At 42.8% G+C, this 25259-nt stretch overlaps 1 protein-coding gene across 1 annotated transcript in view; it reads left to right on the plus strand.

Annotated features, from left to right (window-relative positions):
* CNPY3 (canopy FGF signaling regulator 3) overlaps positions 1–25259 on the plus strand; it is a 130346-nt gene that overhangs the window by 99383 nt on the left and 5704 nt on the right. The window contains exon 5 of the mRNA XM_085610114.1: positions 8190–8307. Coding sequence (XP_085466240.1) covers positions 8190–8307 — 118 coding nt within the window. The remainder of the gene's footprint in view (positions 1–8189; positions 8308–25259) is intronic.

Consider the following 25259-nt stretch of genomic DNA (forward strand, 5'->3'; position numbering starts at 1 on the left):
GCATCCAGATTTGCTACCACAAAGCAAAACTAACGCTTTCCGTTCCCCCCCTCTAAAGCCCATTCTACATGAAAGATAGGGGTTTCCATGGCATTTCTGGGGAACATCCCATTAGACGATATCTGCAAAGCAGCTACATGGTCAACACCGCACACTTTCACCAAACACTATTGTGTAGATGTGCAAACTAAGCAACAAGCTAGTGTGGGCCAGGCTGTACTAAAAACATTACTTATTTCAAACTACTGCAACAGATACCGGTGGTCGCCGCTAAGGTTGGGAACTGCTATATAGTCTATGCAAAAGTGTGGAATCTGCAGCTAATATACCTCGAACGGAATATGCTACTTACCAGTATGCATCTGTTCTTGGCATGTAGAGCTGCAGATCTACACACGCCCACCCGCCTCCCCGGCTACCTCTATCTGTTCCAGTTTATCTTATTTAGATGCAACACACATGGGTTTCTTCACTGTTATTACTACGCTCCATCTTTCCCTGCTGGCGAAAAACAATCTGAGGATGGAGCCGAAGCCCATGCGCAGTACGATCCAAAGGAGGAGTCACCGACCTCGTGACTTCCAAAGACATTCCAGGAGGAAAAACAAACTGCAAACATCCGGGCCCAACACCAGATGGCGATCTATGCAAAAGTGTGTAGATCTGCAGCTCTACATGCCAAGAACAGATGCATACTGGTAAGTAGCATATTCCTTTCTCCATGGGGTAACATTGACTGGTTTCTTCTGAAATTTCTTCTAAGTGTGGAGTTTCTAAAACTTAAAATATTCACCAAAAACCAGCCGAGTAACGAAAACAAAAATACTCACCTGCTTTTAGGAGAGATCTCAGTGCTGGATCTTGGTGCCCAGCACTGACCCTGAAAAATATTCACAACCGTACTTATCAGTAACCCAATTTTCTTCCATAGGAAACCATTGACTGTTTTTCTGTGAAATTTCTTGTGTGTCGATTTTTGCAAACTTTAAATATTCTTTAAAAATAGTGCTAACTTTAAAAACGTAATTACTTGCCTGTTTTAGATAGAGGTCCCAGTACTGAGCCTAGGTACCCAGTACTGGATTACAAAAGTAACGAGAACATACTATACCTGCAACTTGAATTTTCTTCCATAGGGAATCATTGACTGTTTTCTATGAAATTTCTTCTTAGTGTCAACTTTTAAAATAGCAAAATATTGCCTAAAAATCATAACCGTAACTAAGTCGACTTTTATCACTTGTTTCTAAGAACTGTCCCAGGACTGAATCTAGAATCCAGTCCTGGAGTTACAAAAGTAATCCTGAAAGTAATCTATTGCAAATAACTTAAAACTTCCATTGAACTCCATGCCTTATTGTGATTGAAATTGTGTTGCCTATTGCAACAACCTGTAACTATCTACAAAAGTCAATTGCATATTGCAAAAGTATTTACCTAAAGCATCTCACTCTGAGAAAGTATATTTCAATACCTATTGTTGGTTCTAAAATAAAACAAGCATATATTTTTTTTTATTATAAACCATTGGCCTAGAGTTCAGTTATGGAGTGTGTGAGACCATTTGCTGACTGAGTGTGTGCAACAAATGCTTTACACTGTCCTCTGATACTGCCTTACTGCTCGACCAAGCTACCACTTTAGAGAGTAAGGTTATATCTAACTTTAGCCTCTGCCAGACCTCTGGGGACTGTGGACTCTGCACACACTGTACCTATTTGGGACCAGTGTATACAGAGCCACTTTCTCACACTATAAAAACGTCTGTAACAAACAAAAAATAAGTTTGAAATGTTAGCTCTATATCCCAGCCAGAGCCTATGTGTACCTTCTTGCCTCCACGTCCAGCCATCTCCTACTGGCACCCAGGGATGAGGCGTATCCTCTGTTCCAGCTCTAGTGGTACAAGCGATCCCTTACTAACACCCAGGGACGAGGCGTTCCCTATTCCATGCCCAGTGGTACAAGCGATCCCTTACTAACACCCAGGGATGAGGTGTACCCTGTGCTCCACGCCCAGGGTTGGGTACAAAAACGTAGCTACCTTTGCCTTCTAGCGTGCTGACTAGGGGAAAAACAAAAGTGATCTACGCACTTGTCCTAGTATGCCATACACCAAATGCTGGGACTAAAGATCAGATGAAGTTTCTTACCCTAGGACAGCTGTCTCCGGATGAACCTCTGCCCTGTGGATTCTGCAGAACTTCTAATTAATTATGGCGTTTGCTCACCGATCTTTTGCGCAGATGTTCATCCGTTCGGGCTGGGATCCTTCCTCTGACAGCAGTCAGACTTGATGAATCAATCTCTCCTATCTGGCTCACCAAAATGTTGCTCTGATATGAATTTGCCTTGAATGATAGGAGAAGAGACATTTGGCAAAACAGGAGCAAGTTTGTTTAATCAAATTCTGCTGAGTTTCGACAGAGTGAGTCTGCTCAAAGTCTCTTGGTGTACAAAGTTTTGACCACTGGTATATACAGTTCATGGGGTACAATAAAGCAATTTCTACATTCCAAAAATGCATCTCAGTCATAAATTAACAAGCGCGGGCATCTGATAAGGACACAGATGGATCTCAACTTTGGTGAGAGCTAGTGTGGGCCAGTGTGTGTCCAGATGTCTGGCATGAGGAGCACATGATCACTACGTGTGGTGTCCATGTCGCGTCCCGATTGGTTGAGTGCTTCTATCTGCATATGGTTCTAGCTTTGTGGTATTTTTGCGGTAACGCAACCTTTGTCCAAACGCGTTTTATTGGGGCAAATTTCCTCGGTCCCGTTTGTGGTACAACACTATCTGTGGGACGGAACAGGGGTTCCCCAGGGCTCTTATTTGTCCTTAGGTTAAGAGAGACCCCACCTGTGACCTGGTATTCATAGGCATGGGTGTGGGTCGTAGCATCTGCCTAACCACGTATCTCAGACTCTGGGTTGATGTGTAGGTCACCTTGGGTCAATTGGATAGCACTGATACGAGTTCATTTGAACTGCTGAGAATAATATGGCAGCCACTGGTATCGTTTTTATCGACATCCTTAAGTGTGCGTACAGTTGTCATAGCGAACATTGACATTATTGCTGACACGGTTAAGTTTACTTGGGTCATAACGTACATCGACATTGTTCTTACGAGTAACAGTATCCTCGGCATGGATTATGACGTACATTGATATCGTCTTTGCCGGTGTTGACGCTACTGTGCGGGTCCAGGTTATGACCTACATTGACATTGCATTGACCTGTATTGGCATGGTCCTGCGGGTACAGGTTATGACCTACATTGAGATTACATTGACCTGTATTGGCATGGTCCTGCGAGCACAGGTTATGGCATACATTGATATTGCATTTATTGGTATTGCAGTTGTTGGAACTGCACATCTCCTGGTAATCATTGACATCGTATTCACCCATTCCACGACACAAAAAAGGCACGCAAGACAAGTCATTGGGGGAATGACATATTTACTAACCTACCCTGATGAAAGCCCATGACCTTTTTAGTACGTGAGTGTAGGGCTGAAACATGTTTGTGATCTAGGGTCATAGGACCATTCCATTTGAACACCCTTACATAATGTTTATTTTCTCCAATCCACTCCACTAATAAAGGGAAACCTTGGGAGTGGATGAGGAATTTTATCTGCGGCACAACAGACACTGGGCAGAGAACAACGAGGTGCTGCCACCCAGAGCTGCAAGACTGCAAAGGTTCCCTCTTTGACAGCACGGACAGGCGTGTACCCCGACACCCCCTTCAGCGTTGCTGATTGCTACAGGGGTTCCCCAGTTGCGACTCATGTTAGGGTTACTGAGAGGGAAGGATGTTGACAGGCATCAGTGTATGATGATTAGACCTAAGGAATCTTTATGCACTCGTAGAGAAATGGGGTGTATTATATGTAGGGCTCCCGGTTTATGGTGTATGTTTTTTTTAAATTTAACATTTTCATTTATATTTTGACCATTTTATTGGGGTTTATCCATATTTATTTTATGTTTTGAGGATAAATGTTGTTGTAAAATGGTGTATTTCCACATTTATTTAACTGATAAATATGAACTCGTACATTTATTCCTGTCGCGTTTTGGCAAATTAGGTACCCAAATATAACTAAACACTACACCTTACAGGTAAACATTAACATTTTATCCCCTTTGGTGCGCGCAGGATTTCCCCGCTGTGTGGGGGAATTCCACGCGTGCGCAGATCGGACGGCCCCCGGCCGTCCGACGCACATGCCCACCGTGATGTCGGCCGTCCGACGCATGGAACAGGTTATACAAATATATGTTAACATTCCTGTATTTAAGGGAATATGATCTTGTTTTTAAATCCCCATGGTGTTTGTCTGCTTTACAGTTGGTCTGGAATTCATGAAGGACAACAAGGAGAGTCACCCACAAAAAGTACAATTTTCCATATTTTTCTTCTTTTAATCATAAATACAGACAGGAAACGGGCTTTTTTCTGCCTATATTTATCTGTAAAAATCAGTAAAAACTGTGAGCCTTAATTACATGGTGTGGTCGTGCGACCTCTCCACGTAGCACAATTACCAACCCCTTCAGGACCAGTAGGTTTAATTTGTGAAACCTTCAGCTCAACCCCGGGCAGCTGTGGCTCTGAGCAGCGAGGTTTACACAGAGAAACCACTGTGTTTAACCCCTTCAGTGCCCGCCCCTTTCCCCGCCCAGTGCCGGCCGTTGCATTAGCGGGCGGGGTCTATGACGAGCTGGACTCGTCATGGGCACAGCGCCACCGCGGCCCATGACGAGTCCAGCTCGTCATGGGCACTGAAGGGCTTAAACGGCCCCAAAACAATTGTAGAAGAAATCGACAGCACTCAAGAAATCCGACACCAGTTAATAAAAATAGACTATATTTTCACGAGGATTTAGATACAACAACGAAAAACATCCACAGGAGGGTTCTGGAGATATAGATTTTACAAGCAATTATAAATCAATGACATGTCGTGCAACCGCGAACAAGCCTTGATAAAGTCAACAAATTGGAAACTTTTTCAAGGGAAACGTAGGTATGTGTGAATGCGGTCAGTTAGAAGTACTTGTGGCGACCACATCCGGTAGGGAGCTAGTCAGGGGGACCAGCAAGGTCCTCGGGCACAGTTACCTTCACAGAGAAGCAGTCCTTCCACAGTTCCAGGTACTTTATCTGCATTGCAATGGATTCCTATGGAGGGGTCCTGATGCAAGGAATGAAGGATGCTGATTCTCTAAGGAGGCTGTGGGTGCAACGCGGTCGACGGGGGGCCTTCCTGACAGGATTCCTCGGTCCACAAAGTTGATGAGGGGGTCCTGGTTGCAGGGTGACATCTCATGAATTCCTCTCAGATCGGACAGAAGTCCAAGTACCACTGGACTACCAGTTGCCCGTTGTCACGGTTCCAGACAAATCCTTCCTGGGTTGATAACTCACCTTCTGAGTGTCCCAGCAATTCTCCCAACGCACTCCTGGGCTTAGCGAACTCTGGTGCAACTCTGTGCATCAGGTCTTGGTCCTCGGTGCTGCATGGCGGCGGTGATAGTGGCTTCAGACTTTGGGCTACCAACTTCGCCCCAGCAGTCTTCAACTTTCTAGTCCCTGTACTGCGAGCAGGAGGCCAGTCAGCTGGCCCTTGGAGTTCTCTTTGCTTGACCTGGCTCTGGAGACCTCTTCTCCTTGAGCAGGACTCTGCAGGCACAGTTCCTCTCTTCAATAGCCACTAGGTGCAGTCTTAGTTGGTGCAGCCTCTTTGCTGATCCCTTGGTGCAAGGCAGTGCTCCTTTGTTCTTCTTCCTAGTCGGTCGAGATATGAGGTCTGGGTGCCATGGGTGCCCTCTTTATGCTCGGAAGGTCTCTTCGGGGCAGGATATGATAGGTAACCAATGGGCTACCAGGTTCCCTCCCATCTGGTGACCACTTCCTGTGGTTTGTGGCATCTGGCTGTCCCACGTGCGCCATTCTGCCCACTCCCAAGAGAGCGAGACCCCTCTCTGTGTTCAGACCTTACAAGCCCAACCACGGGGTGTGGCTAACTCAGGGCTACATGCCCCTGGGGAAAAAGATTTGGCAACTGGTTTCCCCTCGGTATTTCCCATGTAAGCCTGTCTTCCCTAACCATGGGGCAGACCTCCCCCCTGGTGTTACACATCAGCACTTAAAAGGTGGCTTCACCCTTAATACCTGCCTATTGGGGCTGACAACCAAGTGGCTTCCTGCAGCACAGAGGTGACACCTCTCTGGCCTGCAATCCCTTATTGTTCCCCTTCCTGAGAGTTGTCGCGTCTCTCCAGGAGGGCAGAAAGCAGTCTCGGGAGCAGGGAGGTGACACCTCTCTGGCCTGCAGTCCCTCATTGTTCCCCTTCCTGAGAGTTGTCACGTCTCTCCAGGAGGGCAGAAAGCAGTCTCGGGAGCAGGGAGGTGACACCTCTCTGGCCTGCAGTCCCTCATTGGTCTCCTGCCTGAGAGTCGTTGGCACTCTGTTCCAGGAGGTCAGTAAGCAGTCTCGGGAGCAGGGAGGTGACACCTCTCTGGCCTGCAATCCCTCATTGTTCCCCTTCCTGAGAGTTGTCACGTCTCTCCAGGAGGGCAGAAAGCAGTCTCGGGAGCAGGGAGGTGACACCTCTCTGGCCTGCAATCCCTCATTGGTCTCCTGCCTGAGAGTCGTTGGCACTCTGTTCCAGGAGGTCAGTAAGCTGTCTTGTGGGGCCAGCTCCACTCGTACCCGGGAAAGCACAGGAATTTTAAAGGTGACAAAGTGGCAGCTTTGATAAAGCTGCCCACTGCAACAAGGTACATTAATTTCAACTTCAGATTCAAGGCGGGCTTAATGTAATGAGTTGTTTGACACCTTGAAGTGCTCACTTTGGTCGCACTGTTCAAGAGTTAGCACATCTGAGGGGTCAGCGCGTAACCCTGTACTTGCCAATTGGGTGCCCCAGACTGTCCACAGTAAAAACGGCTGTTTCAGGTGCTTTAGTGTCAGGACATGAAAAGTAAATGTCCTGCCTGCGTCGTATGTCGCACCCTGCCTTTTAGGGCTTGGTAGGCCTGCTACAGGGATGACTTGCACACATGTCCGGTGGTAGTGTTGGCTTTACCATTGCTATAAATGGTAAAGTCGGGCTAGCAGAACACGACAGCTCTACCAGTCTGCAGTGGTGGACTGTGGGCCTTGTTTTACTTGGGGGACCACTAGGGTGGCACAATCCGGGCTGAAAGCCCTCCTAACTTAATCGCCCTGGGTGCCAGGGTAACATTTACTAGGGACTTGCAGGTAAGTTAGCCATTTCCAATTGGGTATAGCCAATGCAACATAATCTGTGGGGTCTGGGCACGGAGGTCTGGTTAGCAGGCCTCCGTGCACTCTTGGAGTCGTAAAACCCGCAGCATCAGTTGATAAAAAGTGGGGGTGACCGTACAAAAAGAGGGGTTTCTTTTCAGCATTCAACTGACATTCAGCTGCTGTAGAGGGTTTCTTTAAGTTTGCTGCATGAATGTTTAGTACCTATTGGTAAAAACTGAAGCATTTTAGGACTGCATTGATTATTATCAAGACAATATATTTAAATTGACTGCGTTCTTATGGGGGTCCCTCTGCATGAGCTGTAAAGATTCAGAAGCCAACCCTGGAAGGCCTAGAAAGATTGCACAGAAAATTAGTCGATCAGTAACTGCTACAGGTGGTAGTGCGAGGCTTGAGGATTGTTGTCTTGAAAGATCTATGTTAAGCATCTGTTTTCATAGTTGAAGTCTGATCGGTGCCACTACCCTGCTTTCCCAAATCAGAATTGTAAATGTGAGTAGACTGTCTAGGAGCATGGTGGTCTCTTGGGTATTGAATGCTTCAGGTGAGCCAGACAGAAAGCAGTAATGTGCGACATACCCCTGCCTCGCTACGAGCTATCTTCAGCAGAACATAGATAAGGAGCGTCCAGTCAATACTTCCTAAACAGAAGGATTAGAAGTGGCGCAGTAGATAATGCATGTTACTGTCTGTTGTTTCGCCACGTTGAAGGACATTCCCTGATCTTCAGCAGTACATAGATAGTGAGGGTCTAGTTGACACTTCCTAAACCGAAGGATTGGTAGGGACGCGGTAGATAATGCATGTGACTGTCTGTTCTGTTTCGCCACTATGCAGGACATTCCCTGAACTGCTATCCCTTTTCCCCATACAGTGTGACGTCCTGGTGGAGGAGTATGAAGACGTGATTGAAGACTGGTATAAAAACCACCAGGAAAAGGATCTCACCCAGTTTCTATGCGCAAATCATGTGCTAAAAGAGAAAGATAGAGGTAAGAACTGAGAATTCTGCATGTAATCGGTGTGAGAAGGTGGCCTGATATATGCTGTCCACTAGTTCTAGTGGGCACCTTGTATCAGTCCAAACAACCCCTTATGGTGAATTGGTTAAAGACAACCTTTATTGAAAGCTATCCTAGTGGTAGCTATGGAGAGCAGCCTTCAGGCTAAGTCTTGAAGGAGTGTAAAGCAGCTTGTTTTACCAGTCTCTAATCTCCTGAATAATCAAAGGTAAAGATAACCACACCAGGTATATATTTAAAATATATGTAATTAAGATAAAACACACCCCTCTAGTCTCTTTGAGACTGGAGTTCGAAGTACTTAATTTACAAGTTAGCAATCAACAGTAATAGCACAAATACACGTTTGGGCCCCAGGGGCGTACCAAACCCTATACCAATAAAGTGGTATAAGAACCACGACTGAATTAGGCACAAGGCCTAGAGCCTGTAGAATCGCTGGCACCCCAAAGAACCACCCAAGGTAGTGACACAGGGGACCCACGGGGACCGTGTGCAGTGTGTAAACACAACCGCGGTTTCCCGTTAGCTTCTATGGGCAATATCGCGGTTGGAAATTTAAAGATTAGGGACACTTAGAATTGAGTCAGGGCCAAACCCTTTTGGACTTAAGAAGTTCTAGGGCTAGCACCCATGGGAGCACTGGAGTACTCGTGTTACCTCACTCAGGGAAGCCGGGTGCATAGGTGTCTTTTGGCGTCGGGTCGCGTCGTCGATTTCAATGGAAGCTGGCGAAGAAGTGCTGCTGCCGTGAAGAGGAGAAGTGTCCAAAGCGATCCAAGCCTGGATCTAGGATGGAAGGAACCTGAAAGCAGAGGGGACAGAGTCTAGGTCACTTGCCAGTGACCGAGGGCAGGATGGACCAATGCCCACAGATGTCGGGTGCTTCAGGTGAGTTGATGGGTGTCTTGGCTCTTCAGCCACTAGGTCCAGGAGGCGCCGATGACGACCAGGAGCTGGATTCGAGCTGTCCCAGGAAGTCTGTTGAGTGCTGTGGTGTCGGCGACCAGAATGGACCCATCAAGCCTTGGCGGGGGCGGGGGGGGGGGGGGTAGTATTCCAAAGCGTTTGACAACAAACACCACATGTTTCCGTGCAGCCAGTCCAAAGTTAGCATTTAGATTGTAATGCACTTAAGAGTATATGGTCAGGCTGCACCACAAACCGCATCAGAGGAGGTACTCTGAATGCTGCAGAGGGGCTCTGCTCATACAGGGGCACCCTCTCACATAAAAACCAAGCACTCTGCCTTCAGGATTGTTAAGGCCTGCCATAAGGAGTGACTTATAGGTTTTATATGTGTGTGCAATGGTACTGATATAGGTAGCCTATACCACAGTAAGGGGTGCAAGCACCACCTTACCCAGGCTGCAGTAGCAGACCTGTGGTGTCATTTTGGAGTGCTTCCCAGGGGTGGCATAATACATGCTTCAGCCCCTGTTAGGCCTCTGAGGTACCTATGCCCTAGGTACATAGTATACCATATACTAGGGGCTTATAAGGCACTCCAGAATCCAATTAAATATGTACCTAATGTACATGGAAACCATTTTAGAGAGGAAGCAGCTAGGCTGGGGTCCTGATCAGCAGGGCCACAGCCAGACTAAGGTCAAAAACAGTGAAACGCCTGCAAAAAGTGGGTGTACCCATGTGAAGCAGATACTACTCTCCTACAATCGGCAGAAGAAGTAAAAACACTAGGACACCAGTTGGACTGCTAAGCATTGGCTAGGTGGAACTAAATCAAAGCGAGGACATGCAGGATTGTAAATGTTCCTTTTGGCCTCTGACAACCCAGGTGATTATCCCATCTTGCTTCCCCTTTACCTATTGCACATGGGGAAGGGAACATGAAACCCTCTTTGTACATTCTTTTTGTCTCTTCCGATGTTCTCTCCCATAAGTTACTCACTTTACGGTCATTGTACCTTCTTTCCACTCTTTCTTACTCCTCACCCACCTACATGTGACCAGTCTGTGTTTCTTTGGATTTGAGCTGTAGATTAACTAGTCTTACACATGAAGAGTGCGTTTGTGAAATTAAGGGAGAAGAGGGTGCATGAGAAAAATGCACAGGAGTCGCTGGGAGAGATTCTGTGAGACTGACTGGGTGTGAGGTAAGAGAACACGTTCAAAAGAAAGCAGGTCCACTAGAAGACAGTGTATTAGAGGCTTACAAGAAACAGCGATGAGGGATGAGAGAGGAACTCAGCACATTGTACACTGGTTCCTCTGTACTCCTGGACTGACAACACCCCATTTTCTCTGGGTGCCTCCAGTCCTGCTATTCCCATTTGTCCTGATGATGATCCATGACTTTTGGTGGGATCGAAACGTCAACAATGGGGGCAAATGGCATTGGAAATAACTTTAAAAACAACTGTTTTGTGCCTATTTAATAAATGGGATTGCTGATTTTCAAAGTAAGTGGGGTGTGCCGGGGGAGGGGGTTTTTCCCTAACAGTTTCCGACAGCGGAGACCTTCTCACGCAGTCAGACTACCGCATCATTGATGTTTGCATGTCTTTCTTTCCCGGAACACACACAGTGTGTGACTAAAGGTCGGGCCCCCCCCCGGAACTCATGGGGCTATTCTCTGTAATTATCAGAGTAAGAGGCTTTTAATTGTTTTCGACACTACTGTTTTTGACAGGATCTCGCATTTACGTTATTGATTTATCCGCACAGTAGCGCATAATCTAAAGCGTTTAAGTTTCACCTACCACCCACCGTCACGTTCCGTTTTAACTACCGTTCTTTACTCGCATAGAGCACGAACACGATGGAGTTGAGTCACATAAACCATATGTGCCATTTTGAAGCTCTCTATGCTGTTTTATGGCTTGTGTTTTCATCCTTAACAGGAACCAAGCTGCTAGAGGACACCATCCTCTTACACATACTGCACCTTAGCGAGTGCGCCACATAGCTGGTCTTTACACTCCTTTAGACCACCACTTTAACTTTCACTCACATATGGTCCTGATGAAAGCCAGTTTAACATGAGGCCTGGCTGAAACATGTTGACCGCACAGAATATGGGAGTCCTTAATCACCTCCACTCATATCCACCGTCTTGTTTTTAAATACTGCCAAGTGCCCACTATTAAAATAGTCTTGTAGATGTCTGGGACCCTTAGGACAGTTTTTAAACCTACACTCTTTTCACCATCACAGCACACTCGCAAAACAAAACCCGCTCCGCTGTAGTCAGGCGTCGAAGCACACCCAAGGTGCACTCGGTGTCTTGGGTGGGACCCAATGATGAAGCATGCCACCAACTAGGTTGGTGGGTGAGGGCCTTCATAAAAAACAAATGTTTTTCTTACTCATGAACAAACACTAGGAGCTTCTACCTACTGGCTAGTTCCCATGGATTCTCACGTTGCTGATTTTCGGCCATTGTTCTCCCTGGAGTTTGTCTGCTGTTCCCTTCAACTGGTCACCTCAAAAAGTGAAAGAGATATTTATCAGACGCAATCAATCTGTATGTATGGCAAATAGGAATACAAGGGTTGAACAACCTCCAATTGAATTTTATTGTGAGTCTATCACCTGCGCTGTATCGTCATTTTTACTAACTAGATTCAACTCAATTCTCCATTTTTTGATGGCTTTTCCTATTTAAGTACATGGTTTCACTCACTTCCACCTCGCCCTGTGATGGTATCGCAGCACAAAGCGCAATACACTTTACTCTATTTCACAAAGCAGACCGTTTTTGCGCTCAGCACTGGGAAAATCCGAGGTTTGGTCCCATGAGCTGGAATGTGCACATTTACAGTGTTTGGCAAGATTAGAGATGTCATGCTGTACTAAATTTCATAAGTGCTTTGCAACTCCGTAGCAAATATTGAGAAATTTTTCTTTTAATGTTTGTAATACCGAACTGGTCTTTAGGATTTTATATTTGGACAAACCCCACCGCTGTCCACGGCCCCCCCGTTCCCCCCGCCACCCCCCAGGGCTTTTCTAAAAAAAAAAAATAGATACCTGTGTGGGGGGGGGGGGCTCGAGGTCCCCCCCACACGCCCCACGGACCGCCACCTCCCCGGGGCACTAATTATGTAAATTTGGGGATCTGTTACGGACCCCCGAGCCCCGGGGACCACCACCTCCCCGGGGCTTTGCCAATGTAAGGGGAGGGGGCCGCCCGGCCCCCCCTCCTGTAGCCTGTGATGACCCTGGGGACCGCCACCCCCCCCCCCCCCCCAGCGCCGGCTCCTGCAGTGTCCCGGGGTGCCCACCCCCAGGACACTGCTGTTTGCTATGGCAGGGCGGGAGCCTCGCGGCTCCCGCCCTGTCATAGGAAACTGGGGTTTGGAAGAGAGCAGGAAACCTGCTCTCTTCCAAAATCCAAACCACATTGCTTTTCCACATGGGAGCTGCATGTCAGCAGCTCCCCGTGTGGAAAAGCAATACCGGCTCCCGCAGGACAAGGGGAGCCAGCAGGGACCGTGGGGGAATTGGGGCTCCCCCACGGTCCCCAACAAGGTGGGGAGGGTACCCGGGGCCCGAAGTGGCCAGGGAGGGGGGGCCACACAGTACCCCTCCCCAATATTCATTAAAAAAAATAATAATTAGAAGAAATCGGGCAAAGGCCGGCCCCGGGGGATGTGGTCCCCGGGGCGATAAATGGCCTGAGGGGGGCCAAGCAGCCCCCCTCCATAGTAATAAAAAAAATATAAATATATATATATATGGCCATGCCCCGGGGATGGGGTCCCAGGGGTCTGGAACTGGCCACGGGAGGGGGGGGCCACCGGGCCCCCTTCCCGTGAATATTTATTTATTATTTTTTTTTTTTTTATTTGGGGTCAGGCCCTGGGGGATGGGGTCCCCAGGGCCCCAAAAAAGTAAAAAGGTGGGCCACACAGCCCCCCTTACAAAAAAAATCCCAAAAAATCAATGCTATCATGCAACACTCAAGCAACACTCTCCAAATGCGCCCTGTGGCACGTTTTAAGTTGGGGAATTAATTCCCTGTCAATACTGGGGGTGGGGGTCCCTGGTGGCCAACTAGCCCACCAGGTACCTCCAGTAAGCGCCACAGGGCTGCGTTGCAGAGGTGTTCAGAGCCCACGCCCCTTTTTACACCTCTGTGCGACGCAGTTCTGTGGCCCTTACTGGAGGTCCCTGGTGACCTAGTTGAACCCCAGGAATGCTCAGGATTCAAGGGGACTTTATCCCTCAACTTGTTCTTTCTGCACATGTCTTGCTTCTTCACACACTTTTCTTCGTCTTTGTGGACTTCTGTTGCTCCTGTCTGCATTTCTTTTGCTTCTTTCTGTGCGTTTTTTCTTCTTTCTTCACATGTCCTGCCTCTGTAGGCATAGTTAGAAATAAGCATTTGAAAAACCTTTGAAATTCACTGAAAAAACCATAGGTTTTAGGGAAAGTTATAGTTAGTTGGACATTGCACTCGTACAAAACCCCCAAAAAATTCCCCCGTTATAGTTAGTTCAGTCAACTATAACTCGCGCCCCCGCAATGCACTGCTGATGACGTCACATATTACATCACTCATGACATGGTCCGTGACATCACTCATGACATCATTGATGACCTCTCAATGACATCACTGATGACATCATCCATGTGATAATTTCATTCATCTTCTCACACCCTAACATAACTTTAGATACACCAACTATAAATTAAAGACTGCCATCCTCAGAACCATAGACACTCCAACACCAAAAACTACATATCCACTTACTGATTCTTAGGTCTACACACACACACACATCCGCTCACTCACCTGTACAGTCACTCATACTTACGGTCACTCAGTACAGGACTATCATATGCATTTATACACCTACATAGACACTCACACACCACCAATCATCCATAGAGGTACTCGCACACCTAGTCAGTCATGCAAATAATTAATCACACTCCCATTTACTCACCTATACAGTTATACACACACCAGCTCACTTAGTCATACAAATACTAGCACATTCTTACGTTCTGATACAAGCAAACACTCATCCATGCAGCCACTCTCACAATCACACACTCTCACTTATAGACATTTATATACTCTAACACACATATATACTGCCTTTCACTTATGTAGTTATTCACACATGTACCACTGAGATATACATTCACTCACTAAGACACTCATACATACTCACCCACCCTTACAGTCCATCATAGATTCACTCTTGAAACCATGCACCCAGTGAATCACCCACTCACACATCACACACACCCCACCCACAAACACTCAGGCACCCATACAGATACTCACTCAACTAATTAATAACTCATGTAGACACTTATGTAGTTATTCACAAACCCATGCAGTCACTTACACACCAACAGACAGACGGATACAGAGATTCACACAGTTTAGTCACTAACCCATGCATTCAGTAACATATGTTTAACCACTCACCTATAGAGTCTGTCGCGCCCCTAGTAAAACATCAATTCAGACACTTCTACACCCACTCATTCTTCAATACGCCTTTACCTATATTTCTTAAACATATTTCAACTTTACAGAAACAGTCAGTGGATGATGTAATCAGTAATGTCATTTGAGATGTCATCAGTGATGTCATCAGTGATGTCACTGACCATGTCATGAGTGATGTAATATGTGACGTCATCAGCAGTGCATTGCCGGTGCGCGAGTTAAAGTTGGCTGAACTAACTATAACGGGGGAATTTTTTGGCTTTTGTACGAGTGAAATGTCCAACTAGCTATAACTTTCCCTAAAACCTATGGTTTTTTCAGTGAAAATATAGATTACCTACTGGCGGTCGCCAGTAGGTAGTTATAGTTAGGACCTATTTTCCATAGGAAACTAGCAACATTCTATTCCCAATAAGTCTGGCGCCGGTTGACGAATCTTCGCAAAATTTTCCAACCTTTTGGCCAGCTCCGGTCCGCTCCTATCCTGAAAGCTTCGTGGTGATTCGTCAAGCGGGGGCTGAGAAAAAAGGGGAGGTCCCAAAACGCGTTTTCCCCATGCAATTTCCCATGGGACCTGTTGAAGCAGCTACAGCCCGAACTGCTGAACGGAATTACACCAAATTTGGCAAAGAAGTAGTCCTCAGTTCAGACTCGTGCCTTTTGCATAAATGGTGTAAATCAGTTCAGTAGTTCCTTAGAAAATTAGACTAAAGATGGATATATCTATGGCCTCGGAGGATCCGCGCACCCTAAGCGCACCCTCCCCAAACCAAGCGCGCACCCTCCCGATCACGCGCTAAATGCTAATTGGCTGTCAAGTGTCTGTCTACATTCGAAACCAGGAACTGTTGGCAGCCATTTTGTGCCTCGGTAGAAGCGAGGCTGATTAAGTAAGGGAAATAAGTGTGTGAAAGATGTAAGGGGGGCAGGGTAGAAATACTCTGACCCTCTAGTGTTGCTTAGAGGGTCCCAGAAGACCCCCTGGGGCCCCCTTTTTTTAATTATTTTTTTTTAAAAGGCGAAATGCGCGCACGGTGCGCGGTTCCCAACACGTTGGGTGCGCGGATCCCAAAAAAATGAAAAAAACTACGTTTTGAACATATAGTTTAAAAATTATTTTAAATATAAAAATATATTTTTAAACATTAACAATTTTTTTTTAACAATAAAAACAAAAAATATTTTTTAATTTTAAAAGAATTAATTGAAAAAATAAGTTAAAAAAAGGTGATAAAGTATTTAAAAAAACATAATTAAAGGAATTGACACACTGAAATTGAAAAATTTAGAAATTCAATGAAAATCATTAAACATCATAGCTTTAGAGATAAATTATAGAAAGGAATTAGCATTTAAAAAACCTTTGAAATTCACTGAAAAAACCATAGGTTTCATGCACGTTATAGTTAGGAATTGGCATTTAAAAAACCTTAGAAATTCACTGAAAAAACAATAAGTTTCAGGGGTGTTCTAGTTAGCTGGACATTTACCTCGTACAAAACCCTAGAAATTCCCCCGTTGTAGTTAGTTCAGCTAACTATAACTCGCGCGCCCCCGCAATGCACTGCTGATGACGTCACATATTGCATCACTCATGACCTGGTCAGTGACATCACTGATGACATCATCCATGTAATAAATTAGTGCATCTTCTCACACCCTAAAATAATCTTTGATACACCGACTCAAAATTTCAGACGGCCATTCTCAAAACCATAGATACTACAATACCAATAACTACATACCCACTCATTGACTCTTATGTCTACACACACCTCCACTCTCTCATCTGTAGAGTCACTCATACTTACAGTCCATCAGTACAGGACTATCATATGCATTCATACACCTATATAGACACTCAGACACGGCCAATCATCCATAGACATACTCACACACCTAGTCAGTCATGCAAATAATTAAGCACACTCCAATTTACTCACCTATAGTTATACACACACAAGTTCATTTACTCATAAAAATACTACCACATTCTTACGCTCTTATACAATTACTGATACAAGCACACACTCGTCCATACAGCCACTCTCACAATCACACACTCACATATACCCAGTTATATACTCTTACACACACATATACCTTGCCTTTCACATATGTAGTTACTCACACATGTACCACTGAGATATACATTCAATCACTAACACACTGATACATACACTCACCCAACCATACAGTCCATCACAGATGCACTCTTAAAACCATGCACCCATAGAATCACCCACTCGCACATCTATGCACAGAGTCCCACACACCCTACCCACACAAACACTCAGGCACCCATACAGATACTCAGACAACCAATCAATAACTCATATAGACACTCGTATAGCTATTCACAATACCATGCAGGCACTTATACACCAACAGACAGACAGATACAGACATTCACACAGTTTAGTCACTAGTCTGCAGTAAGATACATTTAATGACTCACTTATAGAGTCAGTCACACACCTAGAAAATCATCCATTCACACACTTATACACCCACTCATTCTTCCATAGGTCTTTCCCTATATATATTAAACATATTAAAACTCTACAGAAACATAGACTCACTGGATGATGAAATCAGTGATGTCATCATTGATGTCACTGACCATGTCATGAGTGATGTAATATGTGACGTCATCAGCAGTGCATTGCGGGGGCGCGTGAGTTATAGTTAGCTGAACTAACTATAACGGGGGAATTTCTAGGGTTTTGTACGAGTGACATATCCAGCTAACTAGAACACCCCTGAAACTTATGGTTTTTTCAGTTAATTTCTAAGGTTTTTTAAATGCCAATTCCTAACTATAACGTGCATGAAACCTATGTTTTTTTCAGTGAGTATATATATGTATATATATATACAAAAAAGAAGCAGAAAACTCTGGGTAGTTCTCAAGTTTAGGGGGAAAGCAGCTTCTGTATGGAACACTCTCAACACCAGCGACACTCTAGATCTGCTCACCTCAAATGTCTGTTTTCTTATCAAAATCTTTAAGCATAGGATTAGCACAGTGCCATCCACGCCGAGATAGAAAAGGACAAAGTCTTTTGCCATCTGTACAGCAAAGTCTTTAAGCATAGGACTAGCACAGTGCTGTCCTTGCCAAGCTGTAAAATGACAAAAGCCAATTACCACTCCAGGCACAGTATTACAGCTTTGAATTGGTGTTGAGAGTGTTCCATACAGGAGCTGCTTGAACCAGCAAATACATCCAGATTATTATCGCCTGACGCGTTTCAGGGCCCCCTGGCCCCTTAATCATAGGCTGTCTGCATCAAACACAAAGACGTATCCAAGGCACACTTTTATTCGTGGTCTTCGCCCTCTTGTGGGTGCACAGGTGCATTCAATTATTTCAAGGATTCTGGTATCCGTAGTTCTTGCCTTGGATTACAATTAAAACCCTTCGGTGAATTTTGCGTTTTCACAGTTATTTATTACACTTTTACAATTAAACTGTGCATGTTACATCTGGAGGCCCACTGGAGGGCTTGTAAAAGTGTAATAAATAACTGTGAAAACGCAAAACTCACCGAAGGGTTTCAATTGTAATCCAAGGCAAGAACTACGGATACCAGAATCCTTGAAATAATTTAATGCACCTGGCAAAAAAAAAAACAATCTGAAAGATTGTTTAAAAAAGCCCTGAATCTATCCTCAGTAAAACATACCTTGATAGAAATGTAACATATATATTAAAAATATCTTCTAAGAACAATAACTATTTGCAATAAATAACGTCTGTAAATCTTGTTGCTTAAGCACATACACCAAAATAATATCTGTCAAAGAAGTCCACAATAGAAACAATTACCTTTCCATGAGGCCAAATGGTAATTTTTAAATCCTTTTTTGGTGAAATATCCAATGATAATCCTATAAAATCGAAATAATGGTTTCTTCAGATGCTGCAGTTTGTATCTAAAATTTTCGTTTTAGAAAAATTAAGTAGGAATTTGGTAATTCTGCAGGCAAACGTTGCTTGAAAATCAATTGAGAATCATTACACAGTGTCCAGCCTTTTTCACATTTTAGATAAACTGTGTAATGACCAGAAGTTATAGAAGGTCCATCATGGAAAATTATTGCAACTGCAACAATAGTCTTTCCTGATATTGATAATTGATTTCCTACAAACTTCTTTATTAAAGTGTCCAATTTTGTTCCATCAGCTCTACAACGTTGCATCATTAAAATTATATACTGTCCATATTTCTTTAAAAATAACGTTGATAACATTTCTGATTTACATTGAGAACATTCCATGTTGTGATTTACATCTTTAACTAATTTACTAAAAGTCACTGATTTACTCTCTGGTAATGTTAAATGTATGAACCTTTTAGAATCAACATTAGTGCTGCATGTGTTCATACAGTTTTCACAACAATGTTCCCATTTATAAGAGAGACCAAACATATTTTCTATTTCTACCCCTTCATCTTCCAGTACCATAAGCATATACATTAACCCCTCCCCTGCTCATGACGGAGCCATTCCGTCATGAGCCACGGTCGCCGTGTGCTCATGACGGAGTGGTTCCGTCATGCCGCGGCCGTTGGCGGCCGCTCCCCCCCCCCGCTGCGCTGATTCCCCGCCTGTGCGGGCGATTAGTGCAGTGGGCAGAGTCATGACGGAACCACTCCGTCATGAGCACAGCTCAACCGTGGCTCATGACGGAGTGGCTCCGTCATGAGCACAGCGCCACCGTGCTGCCCCCCAAACCACCCCCCAGCGCTGCGGCGGAATTCCCGCCGCAGCGAAAGGGTTAAGAATTCCTGTGCATCTTGCTGGACATTTTGAGTAAACTGTGTACATCCAGAACATACATCTAAAAGATTTCTAACATCAGAAGCACTTTCTATTTTAGTTTTATCATTACTCAACTTCTCATAAAGGAAACTCAGCAGAGAACAAAATCTTTTTTCATGATTTAGTATTATCTGCTCTTGCAAACTTTCAAGATAAAATACAACATTCAGCACTAAATTAGCGTAGCAGTTGACACCAGAGCTATTTTCAAAATGACAACCAACAACCTCTTCAACATTGTCCTTTTTCTTTTTGCTTGCAATCACATCACTCTCCTTTTGATTTCTCTTCTGTACATCCTCATTACAGATATTCTCAAATCTCCTTTTCCGACAAACAACACGTTTTTCAAACACAGGATACTGACCTAAATGAGGAGCATAGCTTCTTCTTAACCTATTATACTCCTTTACACAATTTGCATCAGCACTAACTTTTGAGTTATCAAAGTCTATCATGAATAAACCAGATGATTTTTTCACTCGTGACAAAGCAACATATGCCATACCTTCTTTAAACACACTAGATCCAATGTTTACAAAAGCACTATCTACAGTAATCCTTGAGATTTGTGAATAGTTACAGCATATGCTAGAGAAAACGGAATCTGCTTCTTACGTACATATAAGTCTTTCACAAGCAAAAAACGAACTGAACAACGACTAATGTCTTTAACCTCTTCAATCTGATCAAATTTTATTTTTAAAAATTCAATTCCATCTTTTTTTCTGGTAATTAACAAAACCCACAACTTTACCCATAGCTCCATTCACTAAACCTTTTTCTACATTCAAATTGCGTCTTAAAATGACTCGACAGTTCATACATACATAAAGATTTTTTTCTAAACCAGCTGTTTTCGATCTGTTTTTCTCTAGAGAATCCAATTTAGTTTTCAATTTGCCTGTCAATATAATAGTTATTCCTTCATGCTGTATTTTATCCACGGCTTCCATTTTCATAATCTCTTCATTTTCCAATTTCAAAAGTTCTTCATTGAATATAGAGCATTCATGTAGTGTTGGCATTAAGCAGATTACAGTATTTTTTTCTGCAATTTTCTTGTATATTTTCTCTGGAACTATTTGTTCTGTTGGAAACAAATTACATAGCAATCGACTCTGTAAAGCTTTTCTGCCATGTTCTGTGAGTAGTCCAATTCTGATATCTTTGAGAATACTTGCATAATCATCATCATTTGCTTGCCGCATATTGGTAATGAGTTCTTTGTACTCAAAGTATGACCAAATATTCACATTACCTATACTTCCTAATGACTTTTTTGTGTCTTCATGTGCAAGAGTATTAAATACTGGTTGTCCTTTAACTGGAGTGAGCTGCAGTAGATCCCCAAAACCTATAACATGTTTTCCTCCAAATAACACGTCATAGTCTGTCTTTAGAATTTGCTGCATTCTTAAATGCACAAAGGCAAGCATTAAGTTTGATACCATGCTTACCTCATCAATAATGAGAACTTTCATTTTCTTCAACACTCTTGAAACTTCAAAACATGCTTCTCCTGTTAGCTTGTGGTATTCTATTTTGTTCTCATGCTCTACTGGTAACATTAGCAAACGATGTAAGGTAATTCCTTTTATGTTATATGCTGCTAACCCAGTTGGAGCAGTAACAACACAAGACAAAGTTGAATCAGTTTTTTCTGTAGGTAGCTTCTAATTACTTTAATTAAGAAACTTTTTTCCAGTTCCAGCTTGTCCACTCACATACATTCTGATTGGTTCAAATGATGTGCATGAGCACTCTTTATTTTCATGTAGTAATCCATGATCAATTTGTTTTGTGACTTCTTCATAAATTTGTTGTTGTTCATCATTCAGTTGTTGTTCCAAATTTGGTAAGTCTATTAAATCTTCCTGAGCTTGATTCATAGCTGTTTCCACTTCAGTCATGGCTAATGCAGCTTCATTTTTTATGATTGGTTGTCCTAGGGGATCTTGACTGAGCGTACCAGAACTTTGACTGTCTTGAGAACTGTCTCTAGCTACTTCAGCTGCAATTGTAGCTTCTTGTTCAATTTCTTCATTTAACATTTGTACATAATTTGTGAAAGTACTGCATTCTATGCTATCTGTACATGCATTAAAGGAATCTTCATAGCTCTGAAAATCTCCAAGTAATTCATCCTCTGAACGCCATGGTTTAAACAGCTGTAAAAGTGCTAAGTAGTAAAATTCCTTTTTGTCAGTAGTGTCGCAACTCAGCTTCCTGTGATTAATCAAACTTCCTTTTGTTTGTTTCACCAAACATCCTTCCTCACCAATGACTTTATATTTTCCATTGTTGATGTCTTCTGTGGCATTCCGCGTAAAAATGTAATTCTGCAGCACTTCATAGAGACACATGTTCTCAAGATGATGACATCTGTTTGGGTAATATGTGTCCAACATATTTGTTTTCAAAATGTCTGTACTTTCTGGTTCGTTCTCTGCTAAAGATTCAATTTCTCGAATAGATTTCAGTACCCGATTTCGCATTCCTGCAAGGCCTAAACTTACCCAAATTATTCTTCTGGATTTGGAGTACAGACTTGAAGATAATAACCTATCTGAGCATTCGTATGACCCAATTTCTCGATGCGATAGCATCTTTAAACTGAAACTGTATAGCTTTTTACTGACAGTCTTCTTGTGAGAAATCTCTTCCCACATTTCTTTCAATTCCGTTTTCTCAGATATAGTGATGTAAGATGTGACATACCGAGCAACAGCAATAGAATTGTCAGCTACATACTGAATATCCATGTTAGCATTCCACATGGATAAAATGACTGGGTTGTAGTCATTTATATATTTTGACTCTTCTTTTCTTCTTATGTTGTAGGTATTTTTCGGAGATTTTCTTGTAGTGGAAATCCAAATCGACATTTTGTGTAGAATTTATCTTTACTCTTGTACTTTCATCGACAGTATTTTCCACACCGATGACTTTGGAAACGTAAAACTTGCTCTTTTAAGTTTTTTTTTCTTCTGTGCTTTTAGGTATAGCACATGTTGCATATTCTTCATTGAAAGATAAAACTGCATCATCAGAATCTGTTCCAAATTTTGGGGCATCCTTGATCCACAACAGCATATGAATATGAGGAGCACCTCTTGCTTGGTACTCTTTTCTCCAAAAGAAATCCACAACTTCTCCAAGAGGTGGATTTTTTTTATTGCAGATGAAGGACATCATAGCCTCAAATCGTTGATTGAAATATCTGCAAACATTAACCGGATCCAATGAGCACAATTCTCCTGCTGTGATGTATTGGATGTTTTCAATATTTGAATTTGCCTCTCGAAGAAAATCCAGTAAATCATCCCAAGCGTACTCAGCACAGCTTAGGGTAAGGAACCATGTAGGAGTTCCTAAATTCCGTAACATACATTTCAATTCTCCATGGCGTCGGTACCAATATTCATTAGTCCCACGCTGACAAGCCATCAGATGAATCAATTGAGATTCCAAATGATCATCTCGCTGTTGCACTTTGTTCATAAAATCCTTTGCAAACATATTATGTAGATGTACTCCAGTTTTTAAAATGTGATTTACTGCATAAGATAGTGCAGACAAGTCACTTTCAAATAAAAGATGGAACAAATAAGGAATACTTTGACGAAATCTTGGATCTTCTGCATATAATCTTGTAGTCCGATACTCAGAAGCAGGAATCTGTACTGGACGTTCATCATATCGTCCACCTTTTCCTGTAGGAAACAGCTGGGGAAAACAACGAGCTTCCAAGCTCTCCTCCCATACACTCACGGGAGTTCCTTTTGCTTTTTTCATCTGAAACAGATCAATAGTGTTTCCCATAACTTCTTTAGAATGAAGAGGATGTATGCTGAAATGTTCATACATTTCTTCTTCTTTTGACTTATCCACTTTTTCAATTTGCCCAGTTGGTATTCCTGTTTCTGCTAGTAAAACTTCTTCATCCATATAAATTGATTCATAGTACTTATTATTTCTTTTCAAATATAAATTTGCTCTTTGTACTTTTTCGTACATCTACTAGCTCCTGCCAAATTTTCTTATTCTTTGTAGGTACACCATTAACCAGAATAACTAATGGTTCAGTTTCCAAACTATCTGCATCAATTGTTTCAATATTTTTTTTCAAAGCTAATGGCAAATAGACAACTCTTCCTTTTAAACCTCTTTGTAAATCTGAAGGAGGTAATTTACCTGTTTTGGGCTCCATACGAACTATAGTCTGAAACGGATGGACACATTGAATGAGTATAGACTCATACGTATTTAAATCACTAAGTTCTGCAGGAATATCGACCAATTCTAAATTATTATGTACAGCTCTAGCTGGCATTTTATTTTCTTCTAACTTGTTATAACAGTATTTACAAATACGCTGATCTTCACCCAAATCAAAACAATTTTCCAGAAACAAATATGTAGCAAAATCCTTCCACTCATAATTATTTTCTTTTTCACTTTTTTTTTATAGAGATCAACATACCTTGTGTGACTTTTATAATGGCTTCTCCGGCAACAAATACAAGTAATATTTGGTCTTTCATTAGAGATGATAGTAAATTTTGTCACCACTCTTCTCTGAAACATTTTTTTACGAATGTTTTGAAATTGTTTTTCTTTCTAGCTTCTGATTGTACATTAGCATTTAGTAATTTCTTTCTATTGTGTTGTTGTTTTCTTCTTGAAACACTATTTGCAGTGGATATACTTTCTACATTTTTTCTATGTTTGAGGATATTTTTAAAAAAAATCGTTAGTCTGCTTACCAGAAGACTTTTTCTTTTTTCCAACATGAGGTTCTTCAACTAATTTCTGTTGTCCAGTTGTCTTCAAATATAGATGGTTTTGCTGTTCTTTTCTCTTTCTTGATTTTATAGGCATGTTTAATTTATGTCTGTGTTGTTCAGCAATACCTAAAGGAAACTAAAAAAAAAATACCTTTATGTAATTTAAATATATTACTATATTTTTTTTGAGCTTTTCAAATCCTATTATATGAGCTGCCCCTTTCCTACGAGTGCAAGTCTTACAGAACAAGAGCAACACAAATACCATCTCTGACAACAATTCCTGTGTGCACACAGACTCATGGTGTGATTCTAGGCAGAAAACAATATTTGATTGGCAATTTCAAAGCACATTTACTACTGTGGTAGAGCAAGTGATAATTACTGTAACAGCCTGACACATTTTCCTTATAGTTTAGAGAGGCAGAAAAGAGCACATGTCCTAACAGCTACTTGAGACAATGAGCATGTGGAACCTGGGTGAGTGGTTAGACTAGAGCAAAGGAAATGAGCCTTGGTGATGTTGAATGTGTTAGCGTTACACACTGCTATCTGAAATACCACTCAGTGCTGAATAGTAAGCATGGGAATGCAGGAGAAACAGCTGGCTGTGTGCTAAGAGTGTGTTTCTGGAGACTGTGTATTGTCAGGTGCAAGAGAGATCTGCATGGACGCTTACACAACTGCATGAAGACTGCAGAGATGCATGTAAGATCACCTGTGGTAAGGGTTAATTGGAGTTTTGAACATGTAGGAACTACCTCACCCATTGCAGGAGTGGAAGGAAAATCTACCCTGTTGTTTTCAAATGTGTTCGCATTTGTCTCTCATCTGTGAGATAGTGATTTCTGCTGAATGCTAACCATCGC

The sequence above is a fragment of the Triturus cristatus genome, chromosome 6 (assembly GCF_964204655.1).
Source record: "Triturus cristatus chromosome 6, aTriCri1.1, whole genome shotgun sequence".
Classification (NCBI taxonomy): domain Eukaryota; kingdom Metazoa; phylum Chordata; class Amphibia; order Caudata; family Salamandridae; genus Triturus; species Triturus cristatus.